At 38.2% G+C, this 27,137-nt stretch overlaps 2 protein-coding genes across 2 annotated transcripts in view; one reads left to right on the forward strand and one right to left on the reverse strand.

Moving 5' to 3' along the window:
* Nucleotides 1-621: 621 nt before the first annotated feature.
* On the reverse strand, nucleotides 622-18,981 carry ces3 (carboxylesterase 3). Its single transcript, XM_088417632.1, has 13 exons — nucleotides 18,792-18,981; nucleotides 17,162-17,363; nucleotides 16,934-17,072; nucleotides 16,592-16,725; nucleotides 16,323-16,476; nucleotides 15,775-15,879; nucleotides 12,636-12,737; nucleotides 12,414-12,554; nucleotides 12,221-12,301; nucleotides 9,588-9,729; nucleotides 8,113-8,262; nucleotides 7,776-7,848; nucleotides 622-1,059 (listed from the first exon to the last, which is right to left on the reverse strand). The coding sequence occupies exons 1-13, from the start codon at nucleotides 18,856-18,858 to the stop codon at nucleotides 876-878; spliced, it is 1,674 nt and encodes a 557-aa protein (XP_088273758.1). The 5' UTR covers nucleotides 18,859-18,981; the 3' UTR covers nucleotides 622-875.
* Nucleotides 18,982-22,815: 3,834 nt separating this feature from the next.
* The window catches only part of zfpm1 (zinc finger protein, FOG family member 1), a 104,648-nt gene continuing 100,326 nt past the window's right edge, over nucleotides 22,816-27,137 (forward strand). Inside the window, exon 1 of the mRNA XM_088417628.1 lies at nucleotides 22,816-23,235. Coding sequence (XP_088273754.1) covers nucleotides 23,196-23,235 — 40 coding nt within the window. The 5' untranslated portion in view covers nucleotides 22,816-23,195. The remainder of the gene's footprint in view (nucleotides 23,236-27,137) is intronic.

Consider the following 27,137-nt stretch of genomic DNA (forward strand, 5'->3'; position numbering starts at 1 on the left):
AATTTTTGAAATATGCATTTAAAGACAAACATTGTAGCGCTTTGGATTAATTAAATACTGACTTTCTGAATCTGATGTCTTGGAGGGCTCACAATCGCGACATATGATGTATCGCATGTCGGAACATTTTCTATTTGGACATTGTAATATGTCCTATATGGCCCTGCAGTTACAGTAGTTCACTCATTAACCAATAATGTGAAACTGTGTTCCACATGCTCAATGTTCCTGCAGAACCAATCTCCCTGCTATACATTTTCCAGATCTTCCGACCACTTGTGCTGTCAAACTGTTTTCTTAGCAGCAGCACAAGACTATCAGGCAGGGTCTGGTCAATGTTAGACTTGCTGGGTAGAAGACAAACAAGACATAAAACAAGCAAACTTGTTTGCATCCTTTTCTTCTTGTTAGCATCTGTTTTGTTTTTGCTTCTTTTTTCTTGCTTGTGTCTTTTTTTATTGTGTGCTTCTCTCTTGTACAGTGTTTTTGTTTTTTGTTTGTGATTACCTTTTTTTGGTTGCTTGGTTTTTTGTTTGTGTGATTTGCACTTCAGGTCAACCGTATCTAAAGGCCATTTAACAAAACACCCAAATTGCCTGCCTCACAAAAAACGCATAGGCGTGGGTGCTCTCAAATGAGCCATGCAGTTGTATTTATTAGCAGAGAATGATTCTCATTGATTGCACTCACTATTATGAAATATAGACCGGGTAAATACACACATCATGTTTTTGAGTACATGTGGGGACAATTGAACAACACTCTAATTATTATTCAGAGGTCACAAGTGGTCATGCCACTTATCGGTAGCACGGAGATGTAACAACCTTTTTTTCTCAAAGTAGAAATAGACACAGAGAAACCACTTTTTGACTTCATTGTCCAGACAGGGCAGCTGCAGCTAACATTTCCAGTTTCTGAGGGAGCGTGACAGTTGAAAAATGGACTCTGTCCTTCCTCAGTTTCTGTCTTACAGTTTGTTTCCCGTCGAGTTCCATGTACTCCTGCTTCTCCTTGTCATACTGAGGCCAAGCGACCAGACCTGGGCCATTGGGTGAGCTAAGGAGACACATGACAAAACTTCTCATTCCAATAATGAATTTCGTAGAGTAGGCTTTGCACAATCCAAATGCTATAAAATGATGACAAAACAGCAAGCATTTATGGTTTGCATTTTTGACTGGCTACAGGTGGATCATTAGGTTTGATTTTAATCTCTCATGATTAACAGGATCACCTTGATATTTTTTTGTTTTGATATGCTGTGATATTCTCACTTTAGAAGTTAAAAAGGTTTTGTGGCTCCATGTTTGTTTTTCTTTGGAAAATGGTTCTGAGTATTCTTGAAGGCTGCTAACCCCCGTTCTATAATATTACAGTATAATGGATCTTTTGTTTAACCTTTGGGTGTTCGGGGAGTTCTCTCTAGCCTGGCCTTATTATCACCCAATTTGGGCTGACTTTGAAAGGGTCAATCATCAAATATAAATATATACAGTGGGCCTCCGTGTTATGAACTTAATCCGTTCAGCGGCTACGCTCGTAACTCGAACTGCTCGTATGACGGGCAATCCAAACCTATGTTAATTCGTGAATGTGTGCAACGAGTGCAAAAACCTTAGGTAAAAACATCACGACTTTATACACATATTAGAAATGAGTAACATAACCTACTGTACAGTTAAATTAAATAACATAAATATACAAAGGAAAAATGACATTTACCTTTGGGGCGATGTGACTTGAGCTGGGTGGAGGCGGAGGGGAGCAGAGACCAACCCGCAGAATTTATTGATTTATTTTCTTAAACGGGAACTTTTCTCAAAACTAGAACATATCACCGGTGATTTCCTTCTCTTTAATCCATAATAGAAGAAGCCTCTCAATTTTGTTGTCAATCGAGGTCCGTCCTCCGGCAAGGAAAGTCTTGCCCTTAGAAGATTGCCGAGCGGTTACGGCCATACTCACGAGCCATGCATGCGCCTCCTTCGTATTTTTTTTTTTATTATCTCCTGCTTGGTTTCTATTGTCATCATCCTCTTACGTCTTCCTTTACCGCCACTAGCAATTTTAGAAGCCGTGTCTAACAGATAAAGTTTGCAAAGTCTTAACAACATTCCTTCCTTCTGTTTTTCACTCATTTTCTCTCCTTCCTTCTGTCCCGACCAGCTGTGCCATCAAGCTAGATAAAGGCGTTCAGCCAATAGCATATCGTCATTTCTGTGATTGACGTGACGCCGGCCAATAGCATCTCCATGAGTGAGATCGTGACTGACACCGTGACTGAGACAGTGACTGTGACATTGTAAGAGCAATATCGTTCTTCGTTGCCGTGAAAAGCTTTTTCTACTGATTTTGATGACGTGATAAGGCAAAAATATATGAACAAATAAAATGGCCGGCATGTCAGTTTGCTCGTAAGGCGAATGGTCTGTGCGTAAGTGGGGAACAAAAAACTCTGCGGACCACGCTCGTTAGTCGAAATGTTCGTAAAAGAGGGTGTTCGTAAACCGGGGGCCGACTGTATTTACTTTCAACCGCTCAAAATGTTCAGTGGTGTCAGCCCTATCCATCCATCCATCCATCCATCCATCCATCCATCCATTGGCAGGGGATGCCCAGAACTGGTTGCCAGCCAATTGCAAGGCACACAGAGATGAACAACTGCTCAAGCACCCAATCACATCTAAGGACAATTTAGTATGTCCAATTCACCTGCCATACATTTTTTTTAGTGTGTGGGAGGAAGCCAGAGTGCCCGGGGAGAACACACGCAGGCTCTGGGAGAACATGCAAACTCCATACAAGAAGGCCGGAGCAAGGTGGATTTGAACTCGGATCCCTTTAACTGAGAGGAGGACATGCTATTCACTGCAGCCAATCACCGTGTTGGATGAGATCAATGACGTATTCACTGCACCATCGAGCCACCATATATATATATATATATATATATATATATATATATATATATATATATATATATATATATATATATATATACACAGTGGGCCGCCGGTTTACGCGATTAATCTGTTCCACGGTTGGGATCGTAACGCGAATTTGCCGTGGGGCGGGCGATCAAAACCTATGTTAATTAGCTAATGCGTGTAAAACCCCAGGTAAAAACATCAAATTTGTTCATACATATTAAAGTGTTTATCAATATTGTATAGTAAGTGCTACCTATATATAGTATACATGCATACAATTAAATACATAAAACAATATGAAGAATTTATTTACATTTTAGTGAAGTGGCGAGCTTATTATGGCCACATATTCACTAGTGAGGGTAGGCTAGCGTAGGCTAGGCTAGCTTAGCCTTTTTCATATTTCTTGATTATCTCCAGATTCGTTTCCATATAAATCATTTTCTTTCTTCTCTTCATTTTCTTGCAATCTTGGGACCAATGGCTAACCAATTAAAGTTTGAATTAAGCACTAAAATGCACAATAAATACCATATTGAAAGCACTCTCAAACGGGATCGTGTCTTTAGGCAGCCATCTTTGTGACCCCATCAACCAACCAATAGCAGACCAGCATCTTTGTGGCTCCTGCGATGCCAACCAATAATAGACCAGTATCTTAGGGAGTCGTGACAACGACCAATAGCAGACCAGCATTGTAGTGACGTAAGCGGGGACGCATGTAGTGATATAAAGTATGAGTGTATTGCCCCGAGTAGACAAGCGAGCACACTGCCCACAATGTTTGAAGTGTCGTAAGGCAAAAGAAATGGCATAAAGAGGGGACAAAAAAATGTCGCCATCTAGAGGCCTCACCTTGAACATGACATGAGTAGATGCTCACTGCATGAAGGTGGTGCAATGCTCAACAAGCAAACTACATGGTGTTGGCTTTGACTGATTGCCTCAGAGGCATAGCGTAGCTATAAGCTAACCTGTCCTGACTTGTCCATATTTCTGACTGGGCTAGCAGGGGGGTGAGCTAACCCTGGCAAATAGTTCTGCAGGGAATGCCTTTTGTTTGTAACCAAGGCACTAATGAGACACCAAAGCACGGCTGGACACACGTGCTTTGGTGCTTTTAAAAACTTATTGGGACACCTATGGCGTTATATTTGTGCCACAATCGCGAGCACGCAAAAAAAAAAAAGATTTTGAGCACAGCAAAAAAAATACTGAATGAGCGAAAACAGATTATGAGCACAGAAAATTAGTATTGAGCGCGCAAAGAGAAGAGTTTGAGCGATGGATTTAGAGCACAGAAAATGAAGTTACTCGCTTAAAATTCCTTTTCGCGATTGCCCTCCCTCGTTCAACATCTCGCTCGCAATAATCCTCCCTCCCTCGCTCAACATCGAGCTCTCGCTCGCTCAAGTTGTCCTCTGCACTCGCTCAGTTCTGCACACACGTTACAAATGTGCCACATAGATAGCCAATCAGAGCTAGTAAAAGCATAGTGATTGACAGCTTGGTAGCCAATGAGATTGCTTGTTGTCTTCACCCGGAAAGAACAAACGAGAGTGCGTCAACATGGACTTGGGCGGGAGAAGGTTGACTTCTTTGGAAACAATGTATGGGCATTACTTTTTTTATTATTATAGTTACTGTATCCTATAATTTTACATAACTACCTTGTTAGTTTTTGTACTTTAATGATAAAAGCCCACCTCCTCCCGCCCAAGTCGATGTAACGCAATCTTGTTTTCTCGTTCCGTTTCAAGGTTTTCAGTGTTTTTTTAAAGTTTAAAGTGGAATTAAAGCTACTATTTACAGCCATTTTATTCAAAGAAAAATCTGATCAAAGTTAAAATTTAAATGTTTTTAGTTATTTTCAATTAAAGTTGAAGTGGAATTAAATCTACTCTTTACAGCCATTTTTAAAAAGAAAAATCTGATTAAAATTCAAGTTTCAATATTTTCGTTTTTTTATCTTTATCAAATAAAGTTCAAGCGGAAGAAAAATTATTGTTGACAGCCTTTTATTTTTCTGTCATTTGCCTGACATCTACCGAACATCGCTTTTTTTTTGACAGGCAAAGTAAAATATAAAATTAATATGTTGTTCGAACTTGGAACTAATTAGGCAATTTACATGTAAAATGTGATTCACTATAAGAATGATTCAGAGTACAAACTACTCTGCGGAATGGATTAAATCCGTATCTATGTTCCACTATATACAGTACATATACACTGTATATATATATATATATATATATATATATATATATATATATATATATATATATATATATATATATATATATATATATATATATATATGTAACCCCAGGTTACAGTGTCCCTGTCTTACATTTTTTTTTCATGTTGCGATGTGGAATACTGAGCTTTTTCGTCTCCCCTTTACAGTATTTCCCCCGCTTTTGTGACAAAAACAACTCTCATGACCCAAGGGGGTTGGCTGTATTTGTGTTGTTTCGTCTCCATCTGCAGGCGTTTTTAGGAAATTGCACTTATTTTCTGTTGCCGTCAATGCCTCCATGCAACGCGTCACCACAATGCTGGTCTGCTATTAGTCGGCTTCACTTGTTTCAAATTGACGGAACGGTAAAGCTTTGTTCGATCGTGAGTGGTTACAAAACCTAGTTATAGTGCATTTTACTGCTTAATTCAGGTTGAAATGGTTAACCATGAGTCCCAAGATTGCTAGTGATGTTAAAGAGAGAAGTAAGAAGATGATTTATATGGAAACGAAGCTGGAGATAATCAAGAAATATGGAGCTAGCCTAGCCTAGGCTACCCTTACGAGGGAATATGGGCATAAAAAGCATCACTCAAAGGTAAATAAATCCTTTCTGTATTTTTTATTTGTGATGTTTTCTGATCGTATACATGTATATTATATATACTTAGCACTTACTAAACTATTTTGGTACCAATTTTTAATATGTATGTACAATTTTGATGTTTTTACGTAAACGCATTAGCTATTTAACATAGGTTTGGATTGCCCGCCCCACCCGTGAATTCGCCTTACAAGCCTAACCACGAAACGGATTCGTCTCGTGACATGAGCTATACAATCGGCCCCCGGTTTACGAACACCCTGTTTTACGAACAATTTGATTTACGAGCATGGACCACGTAAGACCTTTTGTCTTACGAACAATCCGACATGCCGGCCATTGTGTATGCAAATATATTTTCGCTTAGCTGCATCAACAAAGTCAGCAGTTGACACTTGTGACAGTAACGTGAACGCTATTGCTCTTACAACGTCACAGTCACTGTCTCAGTCACCGTGTCAGTCACGGAGTCAGTCACGGAGATGCCATATGCTATTGGTTGATTAAGGTCACCCGGTCTCACTCACGGAGATGCTATTGGCCGGCGTCACGTCAATCACAGAAATGCCGATATGCTATTGGTCGAAACGCCTTTATCTAGCTTGATGGCACAGCTGGTCGGGATGGAAGGAAGGAGAGAAAATGAGTGAAAAATGGAAGGAAGGAATGTTGTGAAGACCTTGCAAACTTTATCTGTTAGACATGGCTTCTAAAATTGCAAGTGGCTGTAAAGGAAGAAGTAAGAGGATGATGACAATAGAAACCAAGCAGGAGATAATAAAAAAATACGAAGGGGGCGCGTGCATAGTTAAACCTTGCTCGTGAGTATGGCCGTAACTGCTCGGCAATCTTCTAAGGGCAAGACTTTCCTTGCCGGGGTACGGACCTCGCTCGACAACAAAATGGAGAGGCTTTTTCTATTATGGATTAAAGAGAAGGAAATTGCCGGTGATATGTTTTAGCATCTCCGTGACTGACACCGTGACTGAAACAGTGACTGTGACATTGTAAGAGCAATAGCATATCAGCGTAACTGTGTTAACATTGCGGGTTGGTCTCTGCTCCCCTCCGCCTCCACCCAGCTAAAGTCACGTCGCTCCAAAGGTAAATGTCATTTTTCCTTTGTATATTTATGTTATTTAATTTAACTGTACAGTAGATTATGTTACTCATTTTTAATATGTGTATAAAGTCGTGATGTTTTTACCTAAGGTTTTTGCACGCGTTGCACGCATTCACAAATTAACATAGGTTTGGATTGCCCGTCATACGAGCAGTTCGAGTTACGAGCGTAGCCGTTGAACGGATTAAGTTTGTAACCTGGGGGCCCACTGTATATATAATTATTATCCATATTTTGTTCTCTGCATGTCACATTATATCCATTTAGTTTCGCTCATTCCAGTGCTTTAGTTTTAGGATATAATTTTTATCCAATCAGAATTCAGCTAACTTGTGTCACCAGGCTGTATGAAATCTGCATGAGCCCTTCAGAATCAACAGCGCCGGTGTGTGTGCACTGTACGTGAATATCGTTATAGATCGCCAATCATATCACGAGTTAGAAGACGGTAAGGCCAGCTAGTAGGCCTCACGTAGAACAAGGCATGTACACTCCCTGTGATTGGATGGATTGGATGGGAGGCAGTTCCATGCAGAGCAGCCAAGCTACCCGGGGTTGCTTGGTTGATCTGCATGAAGCTTCGTTGGTCAGCATGGACGGTTTAGAAAACGCCAGAGCCAGGGACTTTTTGCAGAAAAATCTATTATATCTACTCGCTTTTTATAACCCAGTATGGCGGAGGGAGAGGAAAACATCAACCATGTCATTGAAGTCTCCTTTAGGAAAGAAAGAAGAATGGATTTTGAAGGCCTAAGTGTGAAATGCAAGGACCACTACTGGTAGTTTGTATGTATCATAGAGTATTTAAAATTTGAAGGGTGGGACGTAAAGTGCCCACCAATTCTGGAATTACCTCATCTCATTTTTACTTACCCGGTACGAACAAAATTGGCCCAGTATTTCATGATAGTTAAACACTGTTCTTCATCCTCTTTGGTAATCTTTCCTGAAAATACATCCAAAGGAATTTGATAAGTCAAATGGACAATCATCTAATGCAGCAAAAATAACATTTACTTCATACGCACACGTTTCCACAGTGTTGGCCCAAACACCAAGAGGAAATGTTTGGTATCTGTAAATTTACTGGGTGTGTGTGAGAGATAAATGTTATTTTTGGCCTATACGGCAATTCGCAATCAGTTCATTTATTCCTTGAACCACAAGGCCCTTGCATTATAACTTAGCTTGTACAGTGCAAGCGACATACCAGTTATTTTCACATTTTGACTCCAAAAACATCCACCAAAGACAAAGCCGACATCGTCTCCATGATCAGCTTTCACGAAAGTGGGCCTGGATTCTTTGTGCAGCCCAGCGCGATATCCAAATTCATACATGTAAACTGGATTGCCTGCATCTACACACAAAAGACAATTTAAATACAACTGACAGATTGACAAAGTGAATCAAAAGGATGCAGATAAATAAAAATGTCCTGGCTGGTAATAAGTTTGTCCTCATCTGTTTGGAGTACATACTGAAACAGACATGAAAAGCAGAGGAGGGCAACTTACTTTTTTTTTTGCCTGTCCGACATTCGTCAGAGTCCCACCCCATTTCCGTCATCGTCGGTCTATCATTTTTTCAAGCCATACGAAATTGTTCTTCGCTCAATATTTTTTTGCTCAACCTTTTACCACCACTAGAGGGCGACATTTGACTTCTTTTTTTCCTGGTCCGTCATTCGTCAGGCGCTGGCCTACTTCTATTTGCACCCATACTAATTATTTTTTCCTGTTTTAGTACTGACACTTAAAGTTAACACCATGACTGTGGTTCTATAGTTACACTGCACTTTAAACACAACACAGTAAGATAAGTGTAACATGAAGTTTATGTCAGCTAAGGAGTTTAACCCTGGACAATAATATACCATCATGTTTAATGCAGGGGACGAAAGTACAATTAGCAATCATGTCCATTGTGTGGCGTTATAATGCTTTGCATGACTCTCATATGGTGGATGTCGGTTCTCGTTTATTACTGCCTGCCCTACAACTATAGAAGAGGATTTCATTAACATTTGACTAAATTTCATCTGTCACATGCAAAACAAGTGAAACAAAGTATTGCTTAGGTTGAATTTACTAAATCCGTCTTTAATTAGGGAATTAAAACATCTTGCATTACCTAGGCAAGAGCCAATCAGAGAAAAAAAAAGCAAATTTTGTCTGCATTCATTGGTTACTTGAAACGCATTCCAGAATGCTCTTAATAACAAGAAACCTGAAACCTGGTGTATGAAAGAGAGCAACTACAAATAAATCTTTGATAAAGTCAGCTGTGTTGTATCAATGAATGGCAAGAAGTAAGTTGAACCAACCCGGTTTATTCACTCAACAGAACATATTCCTCCACTGCTTTGTGGTACTGTAAAGTGACTATTGTTGCATTGACTGCAGGCTGATTGCAGTTTGTACGATGAAGATGCAGAAATACAGCAGATAAACATCCAAGTCAGTTGAATAATATTTCAGTAAGCAAAAAGGGGTGTGGCGGGCTGGCGGACATCTGACATAGGACCGACGATTACAACGACAGATGAAAAATGCAATTTAATTGGACTTTTTTTTTTTTGCATTTGTCGGTCTGTTTGCAAAACGTGCGTCTATCGGCGACTGACGGACGGACAGTCCATCAGTGCTGACAAAGTGCGCACCTCTGAACAAAAGTATCTCTGACCTGTGAGGTAGTCTGCCACTTTCACCACAGGTAGTGTCATCAGGAGGTCTCCCATGAGTTCAGTGAATCCATCTCTAATGTCATCGGGAGTTTTAGCAGTTTTCAGGTATTCGTCCACAATGAGACCGTTGGCTAAAGGGGCCTAAAGTAGAAAAAAATGGTAGACAACTTGGCTCATGAGTGATAACACGTTTGTTTTTTTTAATTTGTAATGTGACTAGATCCTGATAATTTAACATTCATGTCAAAGTACAGTCAAGTAAAGTAAAATCTGGTCAAATTTATTTAATAAAACATTCTCAAAGGCTCCCCCCACACTCCCCACAGATGTAAAGTAACATTTAAAAATTTTTTTAGGAGACATTAGGCCCTTTTTTATTACAGGGGTCACCAATTGTCCACGGGCAATGGGTAGCCCCCGATTATCACATGAGTAGCCCGCAGACCTGTTCTGCAAATAGTTTACAAGTGATAGAACATTGTGATTTTCTGGGAAAATTACTTAACGATTTTGCATTTATAACGTATACATTACATATTACACTTGATTTACCGTTACATATTTACTGCAGCTGTTTTTTAATTATTGTGAAAAATGAATACCATGATCAGGCTCTTCACATACATTGGTAGCCCATCATATTACTCGGTAACAAAGAAGTAGCTCTCGGTTTCAGGAAAGTAGGTGATCCCTGTTTTAGTAGATTGGTGCTCATGTGTTTTCACTGTATAAATGGGCGCATCACCAAGGCTCCTTGAAAATGGAGTGAATGACGTGTCTGAATTGCGACTGAACTGGACAATCATGAACACATACAGTCAGTGACTCACACTCGCACACAGCTGAATAACGCTCGTACACCAAACAAAATATAGCCTGGTGTTCTCATCAGGCAATGATGAATTGCCATTTCCTGTACTGTATAATTCATTGTTATTATTTTTATTGATTTAGTTGAAGCACAAACAACATGCTGTGATCGTCAAAGAACTCCATTACCCAACCTGCAGTACTTAAGCTTTGTCTATTACAATAATACAAAGAGAGTAAATGAGTGGAAAACAAGAGTGTGTGAAGAAAAGAGAGGCTGTTTGAAAACACATTCTCATTCATCCATCCATTTATTTTCTAGAGCCGTTTATCTTGCTTTATCCTGCTTAGAATGCTTTTTAAAATGTATTTTCATGATTATTTAATTAATTACATTTTATTTATTTGAATGAACACGTGGAATTACTGTATGTATTTAACAAAACGATGAAGTAATTGAAAACATTTTTATATTCTTGGTTATTTATTTTAATTTAACCAGCCTTGCACTGCTTACTGCTTTGCACACACTTGACAGAGGGAGTCACCGGAAATAGTTTTCACTTACTCGAGTACGTTATTAGGGTTAACTTGTGGAGTTTTTTTTGTTTTATCAGTAGGGTTGGGCCATCAATTATGTTTTGCAGAAGTTGGGTACAGTTGACAGTGGAAAACCGTTAAAATTCAAAATATAAACATTCAACCAACAAAAGAAAAACGAGTGGCCATCATCACCTTAAGAAATTGAATGAGAAAGTGTGTCTTGTACGACATATGAATATATATATATATATATATATATATATATATATATATATATATATATATATATATATATATATATATATATATATATATATATATATATATATATATATATATATATATATAGTTGTGTTAATATTAGGTTATTATTTTTATTTATTTTCTTTTACATTTATTAAGTTTTGGTTTGTAAGGAACATGCCTTATTCAAAAAAAAAAACAGCTACTCAGCAAAAAAAACAGCAGCTACTCTTTGAAGCTAGCAACAAACTGTATGGCTTTTATTATATAAAATAAAACGAAACAAAAATATAAAAAGGAGGAACAATATACATTGTCATTTCACAGGAAATTGCGGTACCAAAATCTAATGTGAAAAATTGTTGCTCTCTGACCATATCGGGAGCATTGTCAGTCACAATTTTAATATATAATTAGTACAACATAGATGGTATTTTTATTTGTTTACATGTGTGTGAGTACTATGTGTTTGTGGATTCATTTGGAGTTTGCATACATTGCTTTGTGTTTTGTTTTGTTTCCTTGTATACTGTTTCTATGTACGTATATATATATATATATATATATATATATATATATATATATATATATATATATATATATATATATATATATATATATATATATATATATTGTACGTCCTGTATGTATATATGTATGTACACATTTATATGTATACATGTATATGTATGCTTGTATAAAATATAATGTAAATGAACAATTTTTTTACCATTCTTAAGTAACTCAAAAACAGCTTACATTTTTGGTTATTGCCAAACTGTGGTCAGATGAATAACTGCAAAACCACCCAAACAGGGTGGTCCTGCAGTTTATTCATTAGGTTAAATTACCTTATATTTAATGAAAAATGTTGTGTGTTGCTTCCTTTTTGATAGTTTTTTTTTTTTTTTTTTAGGTTTTTGTGTACATCTTCAAATCAAAGTGCGGTATTAGTTAAGAAAAACTGTTGAAGAATGAGTCTAAGAAAATCCCTTTTTGTCATCGTCATTTTTGTGAAATATTTGATGGAACTCACCCCATCTGGATTGAACATTTTCACCATTGCTAGCACAGACTCTCTGGTCATACCATTCTCCCAGCCAGGAAGTGCAAAACTCTGCAAACAATGTGTAGAAAGTCAAAAGATTTAGCATTAGTATTACCGGTACAATAAATACATTCATTATTGAGCAAACGTGTATTTTGATATTCGGAATCAAATGCCTTACCTGAGGCAAAATCCACCCAAACTCATGGTTGGTTATTCCCATCATAACCGGAACTGGAATAACTTCTTTTCTCTTGAGAAGCTCCTCTGCAGTGTCAGTCAGAAACACACCATCTACCACACCACCCAGGTAAATTTTCATCTACACACAACATAAAAAACAAATGATCTACTGGATTCAATGAGAAGATTTGTCTCTACATACTATATGCATTCCGTTTACCTTTTTAGTTGCGTCAACTAACTCTTCTTTGCTTTTTCCTCTCAAGCACTGAACCAGTTCCTTTGATGTACTTTCGTCACATCCAGTCAGGTTGGCTACAATCTGATTGTATGGAAATGATCTATTTAAAAATTACAGCTCAAAGTATGACATCAATTGCAATATATCATTAATCCCATTTAACCCCTGTGTGATATTTTAGTCAATCTTTACATCAAAGTTATTTCACATCCAAGAGAAAGCATTGAAAGAAGACAATAGGGAGTGGAAATTCTACCCAGATGGTGACAACATGTCAGCGTTGAACATGGACTGACACATCAATTATCTCTCTACTAGGAGTATGCCATCCCTTGGCAGGAATACTGCGAAAATGATGTGGAAGAAAGTGACACATAAACAGCCAATATTCTATGCAAGGGTTAAAATATGTCCACCCCCCACTTGAAAGAAAACCCTGCAAAAAGAGACAGTCTTTTGAATGACTCTTTTTAGTGAACGGCTCCTGAATGAATTGCTCCCTTTAAAGAGGCAAAAGCCCAATCGCCCTATCACTACAAGGGGCTTTGAGTAGATATTCTCTGTACTCAAGTCCAATAAGGCATCGGTAGGACTCTCCCTTGGCATAAAACCACACCGTTGCTCACTAATACTCACTTCTGTTCTGAGTCAACCTTCTACTACTCTTTCTCCTAACTTCCTTATGTGGGACATCAAGTTGATTGCTCTAAAGTTCTCATAGTTCTGCCTTGCTCGTAAAAATAGATACTAGCACATATTCCTTTCCTCCCTTGGGCATCTTCTCACCCTTTAGAATTCTAAACTTCACAACCGCCTCTGTTAGAGGTGTACATACCGTATTTTTCTGTGTACAAGTGGAACCCCCACTTTTATTTATTTATTTATTTTACTTCAGTTTGAATTTTACAAAAACACAAGAATAAGTCTATCCCTGACTTAAGTGGTTACACATATCATGACTGTCCAATTAAAACTGATGGTGCGTGTTATTAAAAGAATGAAATTACGGTACTTTTACACTTCTTCATTGTTTATTGAAAAACACTGTTATTCAGACATGCATCTACGCGTGCACGTACATTGCCTGTACGTGCGCGCACATGCTGAAACTAATGTTGCAACAATAAAACAATTTGAAGTTTCAATGCTTTATTTTTTGACACAGTTGAAAATGAATTTGTCAAAAAGCCCTAAAAGTCATCATCACCATCTGACACGCCAAATTTAATTAAACTACCATTTAAATCATGGATGTCCTCTCCTTCCTGCTCATCATTTGTGCAAACATCCTCGTTATTCTTCCATGGGTAGTCATTTTCCGAAACGTCCGATTTGTTTGAAATGGAGGTCTGCACAAATACTTTGCCGAAGCCTTCTTTACCCAATTGATGACTGTGGTGAGATCAGAGCGGTAATCAGTTGCTCTTCACTTTGTTTCTCCCCCCCACATGCCATGCGTGCCATGCCTCTGCTCTGACATTTTTGTCTTGAACGGACAAGTCAAGCCATGTCGTCTGTTTCATAATAGGTCCAAGTCCACTGGTAAAACGATCCACGCAGCTTTGTTGTTGACAACAAAGAGGCAAATAAGGCGCCGCTTGGCAAAAGTGCATTTTAAAGTGCAAACAAATGACATGATGTTACTCATTTCACATTTGAATTAAACACCAATATGTGGAGAAAATTGGTCTGGTTTTGAGTTACGCGGGTATTAGTTGACACCCCACCCCCACCCGTGGGTATATATGTCATCAAGATCAACTGCCTTTCCCACTTTTTTTTTTTTTGCGCCTTTCTAACTAAAGTTTTCTCCCCTAGTCCACAAAATTGTGTGAATAACTAACAGTGACATTAAACATAATACCCTAATTTACAAGATGCAAGTTTATCAAAGTGTCAAAACACTTTTCACTTTCGGGACATTTTTAATAACCCTCTCTTAACCCTTGTGCACAAACTTTGCAAACTAAATACATTGCATTTTTTCCTCATTTTAAAAAACCTTTTAGAGGTATAATAATTCAAGTTTTTTTTATGAATTTTGTTTTTCCTTCAACCACTCAAAAGTGTTCAGTGGCATCAGTTCTAGCCATACGTTTGTAGGTTAATTTATTTATTAACACCCACAAAAAGTTGAAAAATGGTATGGTCTGTCTTTGTAGTCTGTGATGTGATGATGACACTTTAAGACATTTCATGGCTGTGTCTTAAAGTGACATTTCATGGCTGTGTCTTAAAGTGTCATGGTCTCTACCACCACCTACTGTCTTGAGGTGAAACACAGGTCAACAAAGAATTTTCTGTTTGTTGACAGTTTGACCGCCGCTCAACAGAATGTTGCGAAAATCACAGGAAAATCAATTTAATAAATCCTATTAAAATGCATCTAAAAGAATAATGATAATGGTTTTAAATGGTCCAAAATTTGGACAATGATCATTTTTGTACGCAAAATCTCGCACTTTCAGCTGCAATCACATAGAAATGTCAGAATCATTGCATTTTGAAATTTGACATGTTTTAATCATTTGATGGAAATTTCAGATCCCAAGTGGGTTTTTTCACATTGATTATTTTATGAAAAAAAAATCAAATTAAATGCCATAATTTGTAACATAATGACACAAGGGTTAAGGCAACCACTACTCGATTTCTCTTTCCATCTACACAATGGTAATACTATTTGGAACCCTGAACCCTAACTTCTAGCTTTACTAACTTTCAACCTGGTCCCTAAGAAACACAATGTCAACCTTTGTCCTATTCCTCATGTCTGTTGCTTGTCTTGTCTTCGCACAACCTGAAAAGCCCTCACTCTCAGTTTTAGGTTTTACTCTGGCTTTTGGCGAACATTTACACTAATTGCATTGTTGGCATGCATTCAGATTTTAATGTACATGTCAATAAACAAAATAAACTGAATGCAGTCAAAATAATAATAATAAAAAAAGACAAAGTGTTCATACAAGCAAATCGTGTCCCTGAACATTGTTGTGATTTAACAGCTTATCATGTTCAAACCTTCAAACCATGAGTGAAACCAACACTAATCAAACCAAGGACTGACGTATTGAGTCACTCATGCCCCAGTTAAAAATTAATCCTAACTGACACATACTTTGACAAGACCTGATGAATGGCTGCGAGTGTAGGTCCCAACTGTTGCAACTCCACTTTGAAAAATTGCCCTTTGGAACAGTCCTTTAACTTGAGGAGACAAAGCCTGAGGGAATACAACATATTGGATTGGATCAAATCACAGGATATAAAAAAATACAAACATTTACCTGTTCTTTGTTTGTACAGTATATTTTATACTATAATCATAGCTCAAATATAAAGTCAGAGGCCAGACTAAGACGGTCTAAACATGTATCGAGAGATAATAAATATATGTATGTAGTTTTTTGAATCGCCAGGCAGTAGACATAGAGAAAGACCAAAGAGGGGGCTTATAGAAGTCGTCAAAGAGGACAAAAAGGTAGCTGATGTGAGAGAAGATGATGGAGGAGACAGGCTTAGATGGAGGGAACAGATTCACTGTGGCAACCCCAGAAGGGGAATGTTGAAAGAAGAATCAAACCACAAAAACAGAAATTGGTTCACAATATATGTCCAGTAGGTATATGATAAGCAATGATCAAATATTTGATTTACTGTCTTTACCAATATAGATGCACTGATGCCACCTGCAGATTCTCCAGCAATAGTAACAGCTTGAGGGTCACCACCAAAGGCTTCAATATTTTCCTGCACCCACTTCAGAGCTGCCAGCTGATCCAAGAAACCCCAGTTCCCCCGGAGGTGTTCATCTCCAGTCCTAATAAGAAAACAATGGAAAACTGAAAAAAACAAGGCATACTAGCTCTGTGATTAAATTGCTCTTGCGAAGTCAGTATCTTTGACAACAGATAGTGAACGCTCCGCCGTCTTACCCCAGGAATCCCAGAATGCCGAGTCGATACTGAATGATGACCACCACTATATTTTCATAAGCAGCCAGTGGGGCACCATCATATTGAGAGGCGGCGCCCATTACCAGACCTCCTCCATGGAGCCACACCATTACCTGACAATCGAAGAACAGAGTTGATTTTTTCCACAAATGAAGGAAATAAAATTCCAGCTACACACTGAAACATCGAAAGTTAAAGGTCATGCAAAATTGTAATCCAAGGAATGCCTTGTCTAATTAAATGTACATTGGAATTGTCCTCTATTTTTCAAAGCTTTAAAAGGGGAATGTATCAAATGTATGCACAGTGTCTTAAGCCTACTGGCAGTTTGTCGCCTCGATTTGCCTCAGCTTGAGTGTACACATTCAGATACAGACAGTCTTCCGAAAGTTGTGGTGGGGTGTATTCTAATGACATGATTCTGGAAACATTCACAACTATATCAGGGTCCTGAATACACCTGAAAAAGAAGGGAATTTTTAATTAGGCTGTAATATTCAGAACCCGTCATATGTTTTGTCCAATCAGTGGTCTTTCTATCTTACGTACATAGGTGGTTGGTGTGTGCCATCTCTGACACCCTCCCAAGGCTCTGCCTCTATGGGAGCAGCAAGTCGGAGGTGCCCCACTGGAGGGCGAGCAAAAGGTATTCCCAGGAACTGCCTCACTTTTATCTCTGTCCCTTTAACAGGCACAACTTCTCCACTGATTTGGCCATTTGTCAGTGAGATCAAAGGGTTGGTGCTCTGCCCTGAAAATGTCAAGAGGGGAAAATTGGCAAGTGGGTCAGGTCGGTGCATAGGGCTGTCACAAAGAAGAGAGTGCTGAACCAATTTGCACATTTTTCAACTTATACTATAGGAAAGCACAAGAGGTTACATTATGCCTATTATGTTCTGAAGGCAGTTTCACTGCTAACACCATGTTTAAACATAGGCAGGCATGCACACAAGTGGTGTGCAGGTACACATGCGCGACAGAATTCAGTGATGCATAACGTTGCATTCTTTGCTGCATACACTCCCTACTTTCAACCATTACAACAACCGAGCACGATACAAACTTTTTTTTGTCCTGAAATGTGGCTCCAAGATGTGACATGGCTTGAAGCACATTTAAATGTGGTGCAAGATTTACCGCTCACGTCCTCACCTAGCAGAAAAAAAAAACGGTGCATTTGATAAAGGGTTGAACATTTCCAGTCATCTTTTATTTGACATGTTAGGAGCATGTGAATGTAGTGCAACGTATTGCGAGCAAACAAGCTAATCGAGAAGCAATGGCTAATCGCCCTCTTGCTGGGCGACAAGACAAACAGCAAACTGCAGGAACAACGCAATGGATTCCACGTGCTGCCCTGCGAATTCCACTTAATGTGTGTCCGCGCCGTGTCTCTGCACTGTATTATTTTTGTTTGTGATTGCCTCGTCCTTGAGCAAAATTAAACCCTCATTTTTGAGTTTGCCGGCTTTCCTGCCTTTTCTGGGTCCACTTTTCCCGCACCCCAGCACCCATTTCTTCTTCTAAGGAAATTAGTTTGTTAACTGAAGTGGCTTAGACTGACTGTCAGGACTGCTTATCATTAATTCACATGAGGATGCGAATGAGATCGTTCGCACGCAGGGGTGTCAAACTCATTTTTATGGTGGGCCACGAGTGCAAAGTCTTTTGAATGCAACTCTCCTTTACACGACTACGACTCCTCACTAGACGCCGAAATCTCACAAATCTCTTTTCTGTGTACTAATTTCCTGTGTGGATTGACAGCTATCGACCTCTCCCGGCAGAAACAAACACTGCAGTTGATTAGAATAGTCCTTCCTTTTGAAAAGCGCTTGATTTTGAAGTACACATTAACACTGAAAATGAATCCTATTAACAAATGAAGATTAATTTGTTAAAAATAAAGATTGTACTTAAGAACGTGAATGTCCAATTTACTGCTTCCATGTATAGTAGGATTCACAAATGTGCGTTTTCAAGCAAACAATAGTATGAGCTCCCCAACCCACCCCCACTCACAAAGCACTGTACACTTTCTAGCTAATATTAACCAAAGCACAGTGTAGGTTTACATGCGTCATATGCTAGAAAATTTTCTTTACATTTACAGTTTCATGGAATTCATCAGTGACCACTCTAACATTTAGGAGTTGATATCAAACAATCATTTCATTACCTTGTGTTTCTTGTGCTCCTACTGCAACCAGAAAAAGCAGAAAAGCAATGCAAACTATTGTTTTCATCCCGAATATATCCTAAACCAGCCACTGCAAAACGATTGCCTTGTTTCTGTCCTGTTCCTGTCGTAGTCACTCTTAAATTTACACATGCACATGCACACACAAACCCACACACTTGCCAACCTTTAACGTCACTAACACTGTCAGGCTTAAACTCGCCATTGATTTGACCTCCCATGAGCAAACAGTACTCTGACCACAGTCAGAAATGACAAAACCTAGTCTTTAACCACTCCTAGTCCAGGAACTCTAATTACTCTGTTAATCTGGTATGAGGACTAGAAATTCAATACTCACGTGACAATATGTACACATTTTTTCCCCCTAATGTCTTTATGCTTGCCAAAGTGGTGTTAGAAATACTGGTTGATGAATGCGGAGGCTAAATTATCTTTACTATACTTTGTGTTTACTCTGCAATGTCATGATTGGCGGAACCATGGAAGTTGAATGCCCCTGAAGTCAGATGTACATACAGATGTTCCAAATGTACATTTGGAATTTGACCATAATTTACTTGAGAAGTCCAGAACACCTCTTAATCACCATGAAACTTAAGTGGTTGAGTCATGGAAGACCTAAGTGCTTTGGAAGTATCAAATGCTTCATTTTGAATATGGTTTTGTTTTGCTTTTAATTTTTCAGCAACACTTATATATCGACCAATCTCAAGTATGACAACACATGAGATATATTGGAAGAGTACCTCACGGCAGTGCTTCTTTGAGCACCTAAAGGTCAACTAATAAAAAGTGTTTTGCAGTTTGATTTTTTTATTTTGCACATCCCAAAGAAGGACAAGCTTTTAACAGAAGATACACCACCCATTTCGCAAGAATGTGTGGGAACCCACTCAGAGCAATAAAAGTCCCAATACTTTTGTGAGACCAAGTACATGTATATGACCATTCATTTATTATTACAATCCATCAAGCCGTCATTTTCGTCACAACCACTGGCCAATATTACCACAGACAACATCTACATAGCTAGTGCTGGCCATCCTTTAGTTCGGCTCCTGGTGGTGACTGCAGCAGAAAAATAAACAACTAGAAACATTTTTCTTTTTACCTGCCACATTCGTTTTGTGGCTCCTGTTTTTTCATTTCAGAATGAAACAGGTTCAAATGGCTCTTTGCGTTGATGATCCCTCTCCTATACTAACGCCAATAATTGACATTCTAATATGTCCTCCCTCGCTTGCTGAAATTTCTACTGTAAATCTGGTGGTACAGTGGACAAGTGGAGTGTATGCCTGCCATCTTAAAATAGACCGTCCTTGTTGTCGTTGTATAGCTGGTTTACTACAAAATCCTACCATAGTTAAAGTGTGGTTATGTTGTACATTGTGTACATTTGTGTGATTTGTGGACAGGAGATTTTTCAAGTCTATTTTTTCAACTTTAATATTTATTTTTCCGATGTCCTTTTACTTTTACTTTCAAGTTGAAAAGAAATATTACCAATATTGGACCTATGCCACTGAAAAAAAGTATATATATATATATATATATATATATATATATATATATATATATATATATATATATAGATAGATAGATAGATAGATAGATAGATAGATAGATAGATAGATAGATAGATAGATAGATAGATAGATAGATAGATATGTGTGTGTGTGTGTGTGTGTGTGTGTGTGTGTGTGTGTGTGTGTGTGTGTGTGTGTGTGTGTGTGTATAACTCTTCTTTCAGTGTGTGTTCACAGTTGTGTCAGTGGTACAGCTTTCACTCATTTATATAATAAAACTGTAAAGAAAATAATACACCAAACATAATTAATTTAAGTCCTATGGGCAAAAATGATTAATTTTACTAAATGTACACAAATTGCACATAAAGCTGAATTATACATGATAGTCCTTTCAATACAAAACCTTAATTAGATGCAAATGCCCCTGCAATTGGCTGGCAACCAGTTCAGGGTATCCCCCACCTACTGCCCAAAGCCAGCTGGGGTAGGATTCAGCAAGTTTGTGACCCTTGTGCGGTAAAGCAGCTCTAGAAAATGGATAGATGGCTGGATAGATGCAAACGCGCATGATTGTCAATGCAAAACTTTTGCACATGCAAACATTTCCCGAAAGGAAATACCTAGCACAAATGAAAATGCTAACGAGCTAAACACATGCAAGGCAACACTATATAACACGCTGAAGATAAAAACTAACATTAGCTAACGTGTTATCTACAGTCACAAATCGGACCATCAAATGACTAATTTTGAGGTTTTTAGCATAATTGACAACATTCTAACAAAGAAAACATAACTCACAGATACTCGTGGGCCAGATCTCACAAAGAAAAGGAACAACTCATGCGCACCGACCAAGTCGAACAGTCTTTCCCCACCGCAAAATGCACTATTAACTCTACTGCCAGAAACAGCACCAAAAGACAAAGGCTAAGTCAAACAAGACACAAATCTATAACTCTTAAAAGATAAACTAAATCGGTTCCAAATCACTCATATAAATTCACAGACCCCCTGCAGTTTGGCCATGGACACCCGGGGGTCCGCAGCCGCCACTTTGAGAACCACTGTCTGAAGCCATTTATCTTCACCAGTCGCTGGCATGCTGGTGCCCATCCCAGCTTTCGTTGGACAGTGGGCGGGGGAAACACCGTAACAGTGGCAAGCCAATGTGTGAGGAACCCAAAGTGCCCAGAGAAGACCCATACGAGCATGGGGATAACATGCCAATGCCAGCAGGCTGGAATTGAACCCGCGACCTCTGAACTGTGAAGCAGACGTGCTAACAGTCTTCCAACATTTTAATTGCAATTTATTTTTGTACTGTCCTTCAGAGACATGCCTTTTTGTGTGTATTTATACTTAAGTTCACTGCATAAGTATTATAATCAACTATTATGCTATTAAATACAGTCAGTGTGAATAGGTTAGTTTCTTGTATATTTGTATTGTCGTGTAAATGTTTATTTTTCTCCATACTTGCTACTGCATAGCAACTAGTCCAGCAGGACAGAGTGTATTGTGCCTCTTGCCCAAATGTCATTTTGGCTATTGGCTGCAGCTCACTTGCAACTCGAGTAAAGGTACAATAGAAAATTAACTGATGAGTGTGTAATGTGTTCAAGAAGGTTTTTCCCCCCAAGCACAATCAGCAAAACAGCTGCACTCCAGCAGGCCTCCAGTCACAGCTTTTGCCAGCAAGGGGACAACACAATACAGAGGTGATTGATCGTTATTGGCTTTGGAAAGGCTTAAATTAGACCAGTAGATCGAAAGGGCTGATTAATAGGTATGCTTTTAGGAGTTCTTTCATATATTTTAGTATCTGCAAGTTTCTCGAACGTAAATTATACCTTACGCCAATAGGTGGAATCCGCAAGTTTAAAAAAAAGTATGTACTTGGCACTCAAGTAATCTCAAGGTTGACCACTAGATAGCAGCATTGAATTTTCTAAACATACATAGACGGTGACGAAACCATTAGTGAAAGACTGCTATCTCCCAGATCGCGGTGTACTGTACTGCGACGGGAATTGGTCACACCTTCGTTAAGGGTTGACGCTACACTGAACATATAATTACTCTGCGCTTATAACTATTACTTTATGCTATGCAGATCTTTGTACGTAGGGATGATATATCATAATCTACAGCATAGTCGAAGCCTAAAAGTAGGTCTATACTTTTTCAAAGTCATGTTTATGAAATAATGAAAGGTGTCTGGGATATACTACATGGACACGTACATACAAAAGAGACGAGGCAAAAATAGTGTTGAGTATTTTAATCGAATTCACAATATAATTCACAATATACATAATCTCATAATATACGTAATTCGGGTCTTCCTCAATTACATTTAACGTGCATGAATATTGAACCAATAGGAGATGGGTCCGACGTCTTACGTCAAAAACAAGGGGCAGTCAGTACTACGCCGACTTGACCGTGCGCTTGCTGGATAGGGCCACTGTACCCCGCTTGAGAGACGGTGCAGACGGACAAGGGGGCGGACCGACGAGCCGGCAGTCCATCGGGAGACAACGTTATACAGATTTCCACAGAAGTCGTCGTCTCAAATATTTGACATCGTTGCCCGGCGTGGCGCGGGACAACAACGTGGACTACTTTTCGCTGTACAGCGATCTGCGGACACGTTTGGAAAGGCTATCGTGGCAGAAAATATCAAAGTGCACGTGGGACATGTAGATTTTAGTTTCGGACCCGAGCGACGAGTCGCAGCAGCGGAACGGCACGGCACGGCGGAACACAAACACAAGGGAGAAAAGTGAACACGCTGCTCCGCCTCTCTGTCCGTCCGACTGGGCTCCTGGACCCAGGAAGAGCCACGATGTCCAGGAGAAAGCAGAGCAAACCCCGGCAGATAAAGCGTAAGTCACTCGTTGTTTTGGCGTTTGCGGTCTTTGCTCAGTGGCAAGCGTGTGCGTTGTCTGACAGACACAAGAACGTCGCTTGTGTGAACGCACCACAGGGTCTCAATCCTAAAAGTTAATCAAGTGGGGAGAAAGTCCGACTTTAACGCGTGACATTTCTACAGTAGCAGTTTTATTGTACATTTTATGGGAGACAATCTCTTGCTTTTTGCATAGCCTATTTGAAATACTATTTAAAAAATAAGTTTATAATCTCGCGCAACGTCATTCCTGCTTTTAAGGCAGAAAAAAAGCACAGAACAATGTTCACATTAAAATACTTGCGTTTGCATTGGCAGCCAAAACTGAAGCCGAGACTTCCTGTTTAATTCTGTTGTGAAAACGTCAGTGTTCTCTGTGAAAGCCGATGTGGACCGTGATAAAGCAGCGATCCGATGTGCGCATAGATAAAGATTAAAATTGGATTTTTTTTTCTTTTTTTTTCTTTTTTGCTCTCTGAAGCCGCGCCAAAGCCGCCGATGCATTACCCGTTGGCTTTTCACTTTTTCCCCCATAGATTGGGTGTCAGATAAGCTGATCTTTCCTCCCGATTGCTGCCTACAGTTAAACATGTTTGCTCGTTTGTCCTTTTCTTTTGAGTTCCAATTTGTTTTTTGTTGATTTGCTGTTCTAATGATTCATGGTTCTTTCAAGTTGGAACTTCTTCCAACACTATATTTACACCTTGAATGCAACATGTGGAAAATACATTGCCATCGGTCCAGTATGTTAAATGGATTAAAACAAGTCTATAGGAGCATGAACCCCAGTAGCCGAAAACTCCACTTTCCGTTAAAGCATCAGTTAGAACTGTACACCTGCAAGGCATCACTTGGCAAACATCAGTTTGTGTATACCTCAATTTAAACACCCAGAGGCATGAGTGTTCTATAAGCAGAGTTAACCTGCTCACTGCTTTGGAAATGCAACGAGAGGCAATTTAGCAATATATGGCGGGGCAATGTGAAACAATTGGTCTGTTAACTCAAAGAAGATCACTTGCTTTTATGTTATGTGAACTCCATCACCAATTAGCAAACTGTTTACATAATTTGAAAAGGGATTACTCACCAAGAGCTGCAAGTTTGTAATTGTTTGAGAAACTTTTTTTTTTTAATTTTTAACTTGAAACAAATGATAAACAATACATTTTATAATGGGCAGGTACGGGGGTCAGATATCAGATCCGGAAACCAGGAATTTGTGCTGTATCTTTCTACATAAAGCCCTGTGGTTACTGAATGTCTTAAGGCAGGGATGTCAAACTTTTTTTTTTTTGGGGGGGGGGCACGTTGTAGTTATAGTTTCTGCCGGAGGGCTGTTATGACAGTGAAGTCAAATAAATACAAAGTGTGTTCATCACTCACCTAGTTTTGAGAACAAGGGCTGGTAAAAACTGTTCTTTCTCAAAAATAATGTGGCAGGCCAGATCTGGCCCTTGGGCCTTGAGTTTGACACCTGTGTCTGAACGTGTGAGAGTCTTTTTAAATTTTTGCTAAATTCAAACAATCATGGAATGACACTGGTTGCCTTTAACAAAACACATTTGCGTAATAATGCTTTCAAAAAGCTTACCATCTAAACGTTATACTTTTTGGTGAAATCAACAAGTATTATTGGGTTTTTTTTCAGTCAGAGATAAAAACACATTTGTGGTTGTTAAAAGTATATATACATGCATACACTGTATAGTGTATATGTATTATACTTTATCATATGAGTATTAGTGTATTCAATGTCTGGCACAAAATAAAGAAAATCATAAATAAATAAATAAAACAAAGAATATTTGCTGTTGAATGTGGCATCACAAGGCCAAAATGCATTGCAACTTCCCCTCTATTGAGATTTGAACAGGTACAGTATAATATTCCAGATATTTTAAAATGATAATAGTAACAATCATCACATTTTTGTGCTAGATCAAATTATGATGTTTTTTGTCATTAAAGATTTGATAAAAGTTCCAAATAATCATCAATACAATGATTGTTTTCATAATTAAGCGTACAGTAGGGACCGCAAGTGTCCAGCAGGCACCGACAGAGCAGCAGGCGGTGAGGTCTGGAAATGTATTCCAGAGCAAGCAGCTGATGAACTCCAGCTTGGCTTTGTGTGTGTGAGTGACAATAAGAGATACTGAGAGAGCATTTTTTACTGTATGTGTGTATCTCAGGGGTGTCATGGCCATCTTTATCGGTGCTTCTGGTCCCCCGTGTTTCCAGTGCAGCAAGCTTGCACTGTAGTCGAGGCCAGCCAGTTCTCAGTCCCGTGACTCTCTTGTGATTTGGCAGACATTTTGATAGGAAAGAGTGCGGACTGATAAGCACTTTGCTGATCTGGGTTATGAGGGGGTCCTGCAGAGGTGTAGGCCTGTGCTGTTACAACGCTATTAAAGCAGCAGGTCCACCATGTTGTTTTCAGTCTGGTCCTTCTTTTTACTGATTTGAGATATTGGCAAGTTGTGACAAGGTGTTTGAATACTAAACACATCTCTCTATCTTCCTGATATTCCTCAAAACAATGTAACATTTCTGCCATGTTATTTAAACTGACGGGCGAATGCTCAAAGGGACAATGTGTACATTTTAGATTGGTATTCATTTCAAAACCCCACCTTACATTTCAATAAGATGTAAATGTGGTCTATCACATCTATCTATCTATCTATCTATCTATCTATCTATCTATCTATCTATCTATCTATCTATCTATCTATCTATCTATCTATCTATCTATCTATCTATCTATCTATCTATCTATCTATCTATCTTTTATATATATATATATATATATATATATATATATATATATATGTGTATATATATATATATAATATATATATATATATATATATATATATATATATATATATATATATATATATATATATATATATATATATATATATATATTTTTATATATATATATATATATATATATATATATATATATATATATATAAAATATATATATATATATATATATATATATATATATATATATATATTTTTTATATATATATATATATATATATATATATATAAAATATATATATATATATATATATATATATATATATATATATATATATATATATATATATATATATATATATAACCACCCTCATTCATTAATCAATATATATATATATATATAAAAGATATATATATATATATATTTTTTATATATATATATATATATATATATATATATATATATATATATATATATATATATATATATATATATATATATATATATATATATATATAACCACCCTCATTCATTAATCCTTTACTGGGCACAGCGGCCACTTTTGGCCAATAGTCTAAACAGGCAAAACATCCAAAAGCGTCCTTAACAGCCTAAATTCTGCTTAAATTCTAATGTACCCCTAAATTTCTCTAAAATCTTGAAAATTCTTGCCTGTTTAGGACTTAAAAGTAGAAAAATATATGCCTAATAATGGCCGTTTTTGCCTTGATTAGACTATCAGCCATAATCGTCTGCTGTGCCCAGTAAAGGGTTGACATGGCGCAACACAATGCAGCAGAGACGTAACGCCGTATAAGGAATCCAGGGATTAGGATGACGAGTTATTCTACTCATTTGAGTTCACCCACCAAACACAAAAGAAAAGGCCAGCACAGACATCGCAATACAACAACAATTTATCTTACCCTGCGGCTTCTTTGTATTGTGGATGGCCCGCTGCATGCGCCGTGTTTTTGCCTGCTGTTAATTCTGTTGTTGATCACTGTCCTGCATTATACTTGATTGGTATGAGTTGTGTTTGCATTTAGAAAAAGTGTGGAAAGTGTTGGATTTCCGCCATGGAGTCCGTACAGTGCAGCGCT

This window comes from Hippichthys cyanospilos, chromosome 6 (genome assembly GCF_059441005.1).
Source record: "Hippichthys cyanospilos isolate Australia breed blue-spotted pipefish chromosome 6, RoL_Hcya_1.0, whole genome shotgun sequence".
In the NCBI taxonomy this organism is placed as follows: Eukaryota; Metazoa; Chordata; class Actinopteri; order Syngnathiformes; family Syngnathidae; genus Hippichthys; species Hippichthys cyanospilos.

Bases quoted from the DNA above. Each gene is read 5' to 3' on its own strand.
- ces3 (XM_088417632.1), bottom strand. From the start codon at position 18,858: ATGAAAACAATAGTTTGCATTGCTTTTCTGCTTTTTCTGGTTGCAGTA. The intron at 12,555-12,635 runs GTAAACGGAATG...TGTTGTGTGTAG, and splicing joins TAGTTGACGCAACTAAAAAG to ATGAAAATTTACCTGGGTGG. The intron at 1,060-7,775 runs GTAAGTAAAAAT...GTGTCTCCTTAG, and splicing joins GCCAATTTTGTTCGTACCGG to CTCACCCAATGGCCCAGGTC.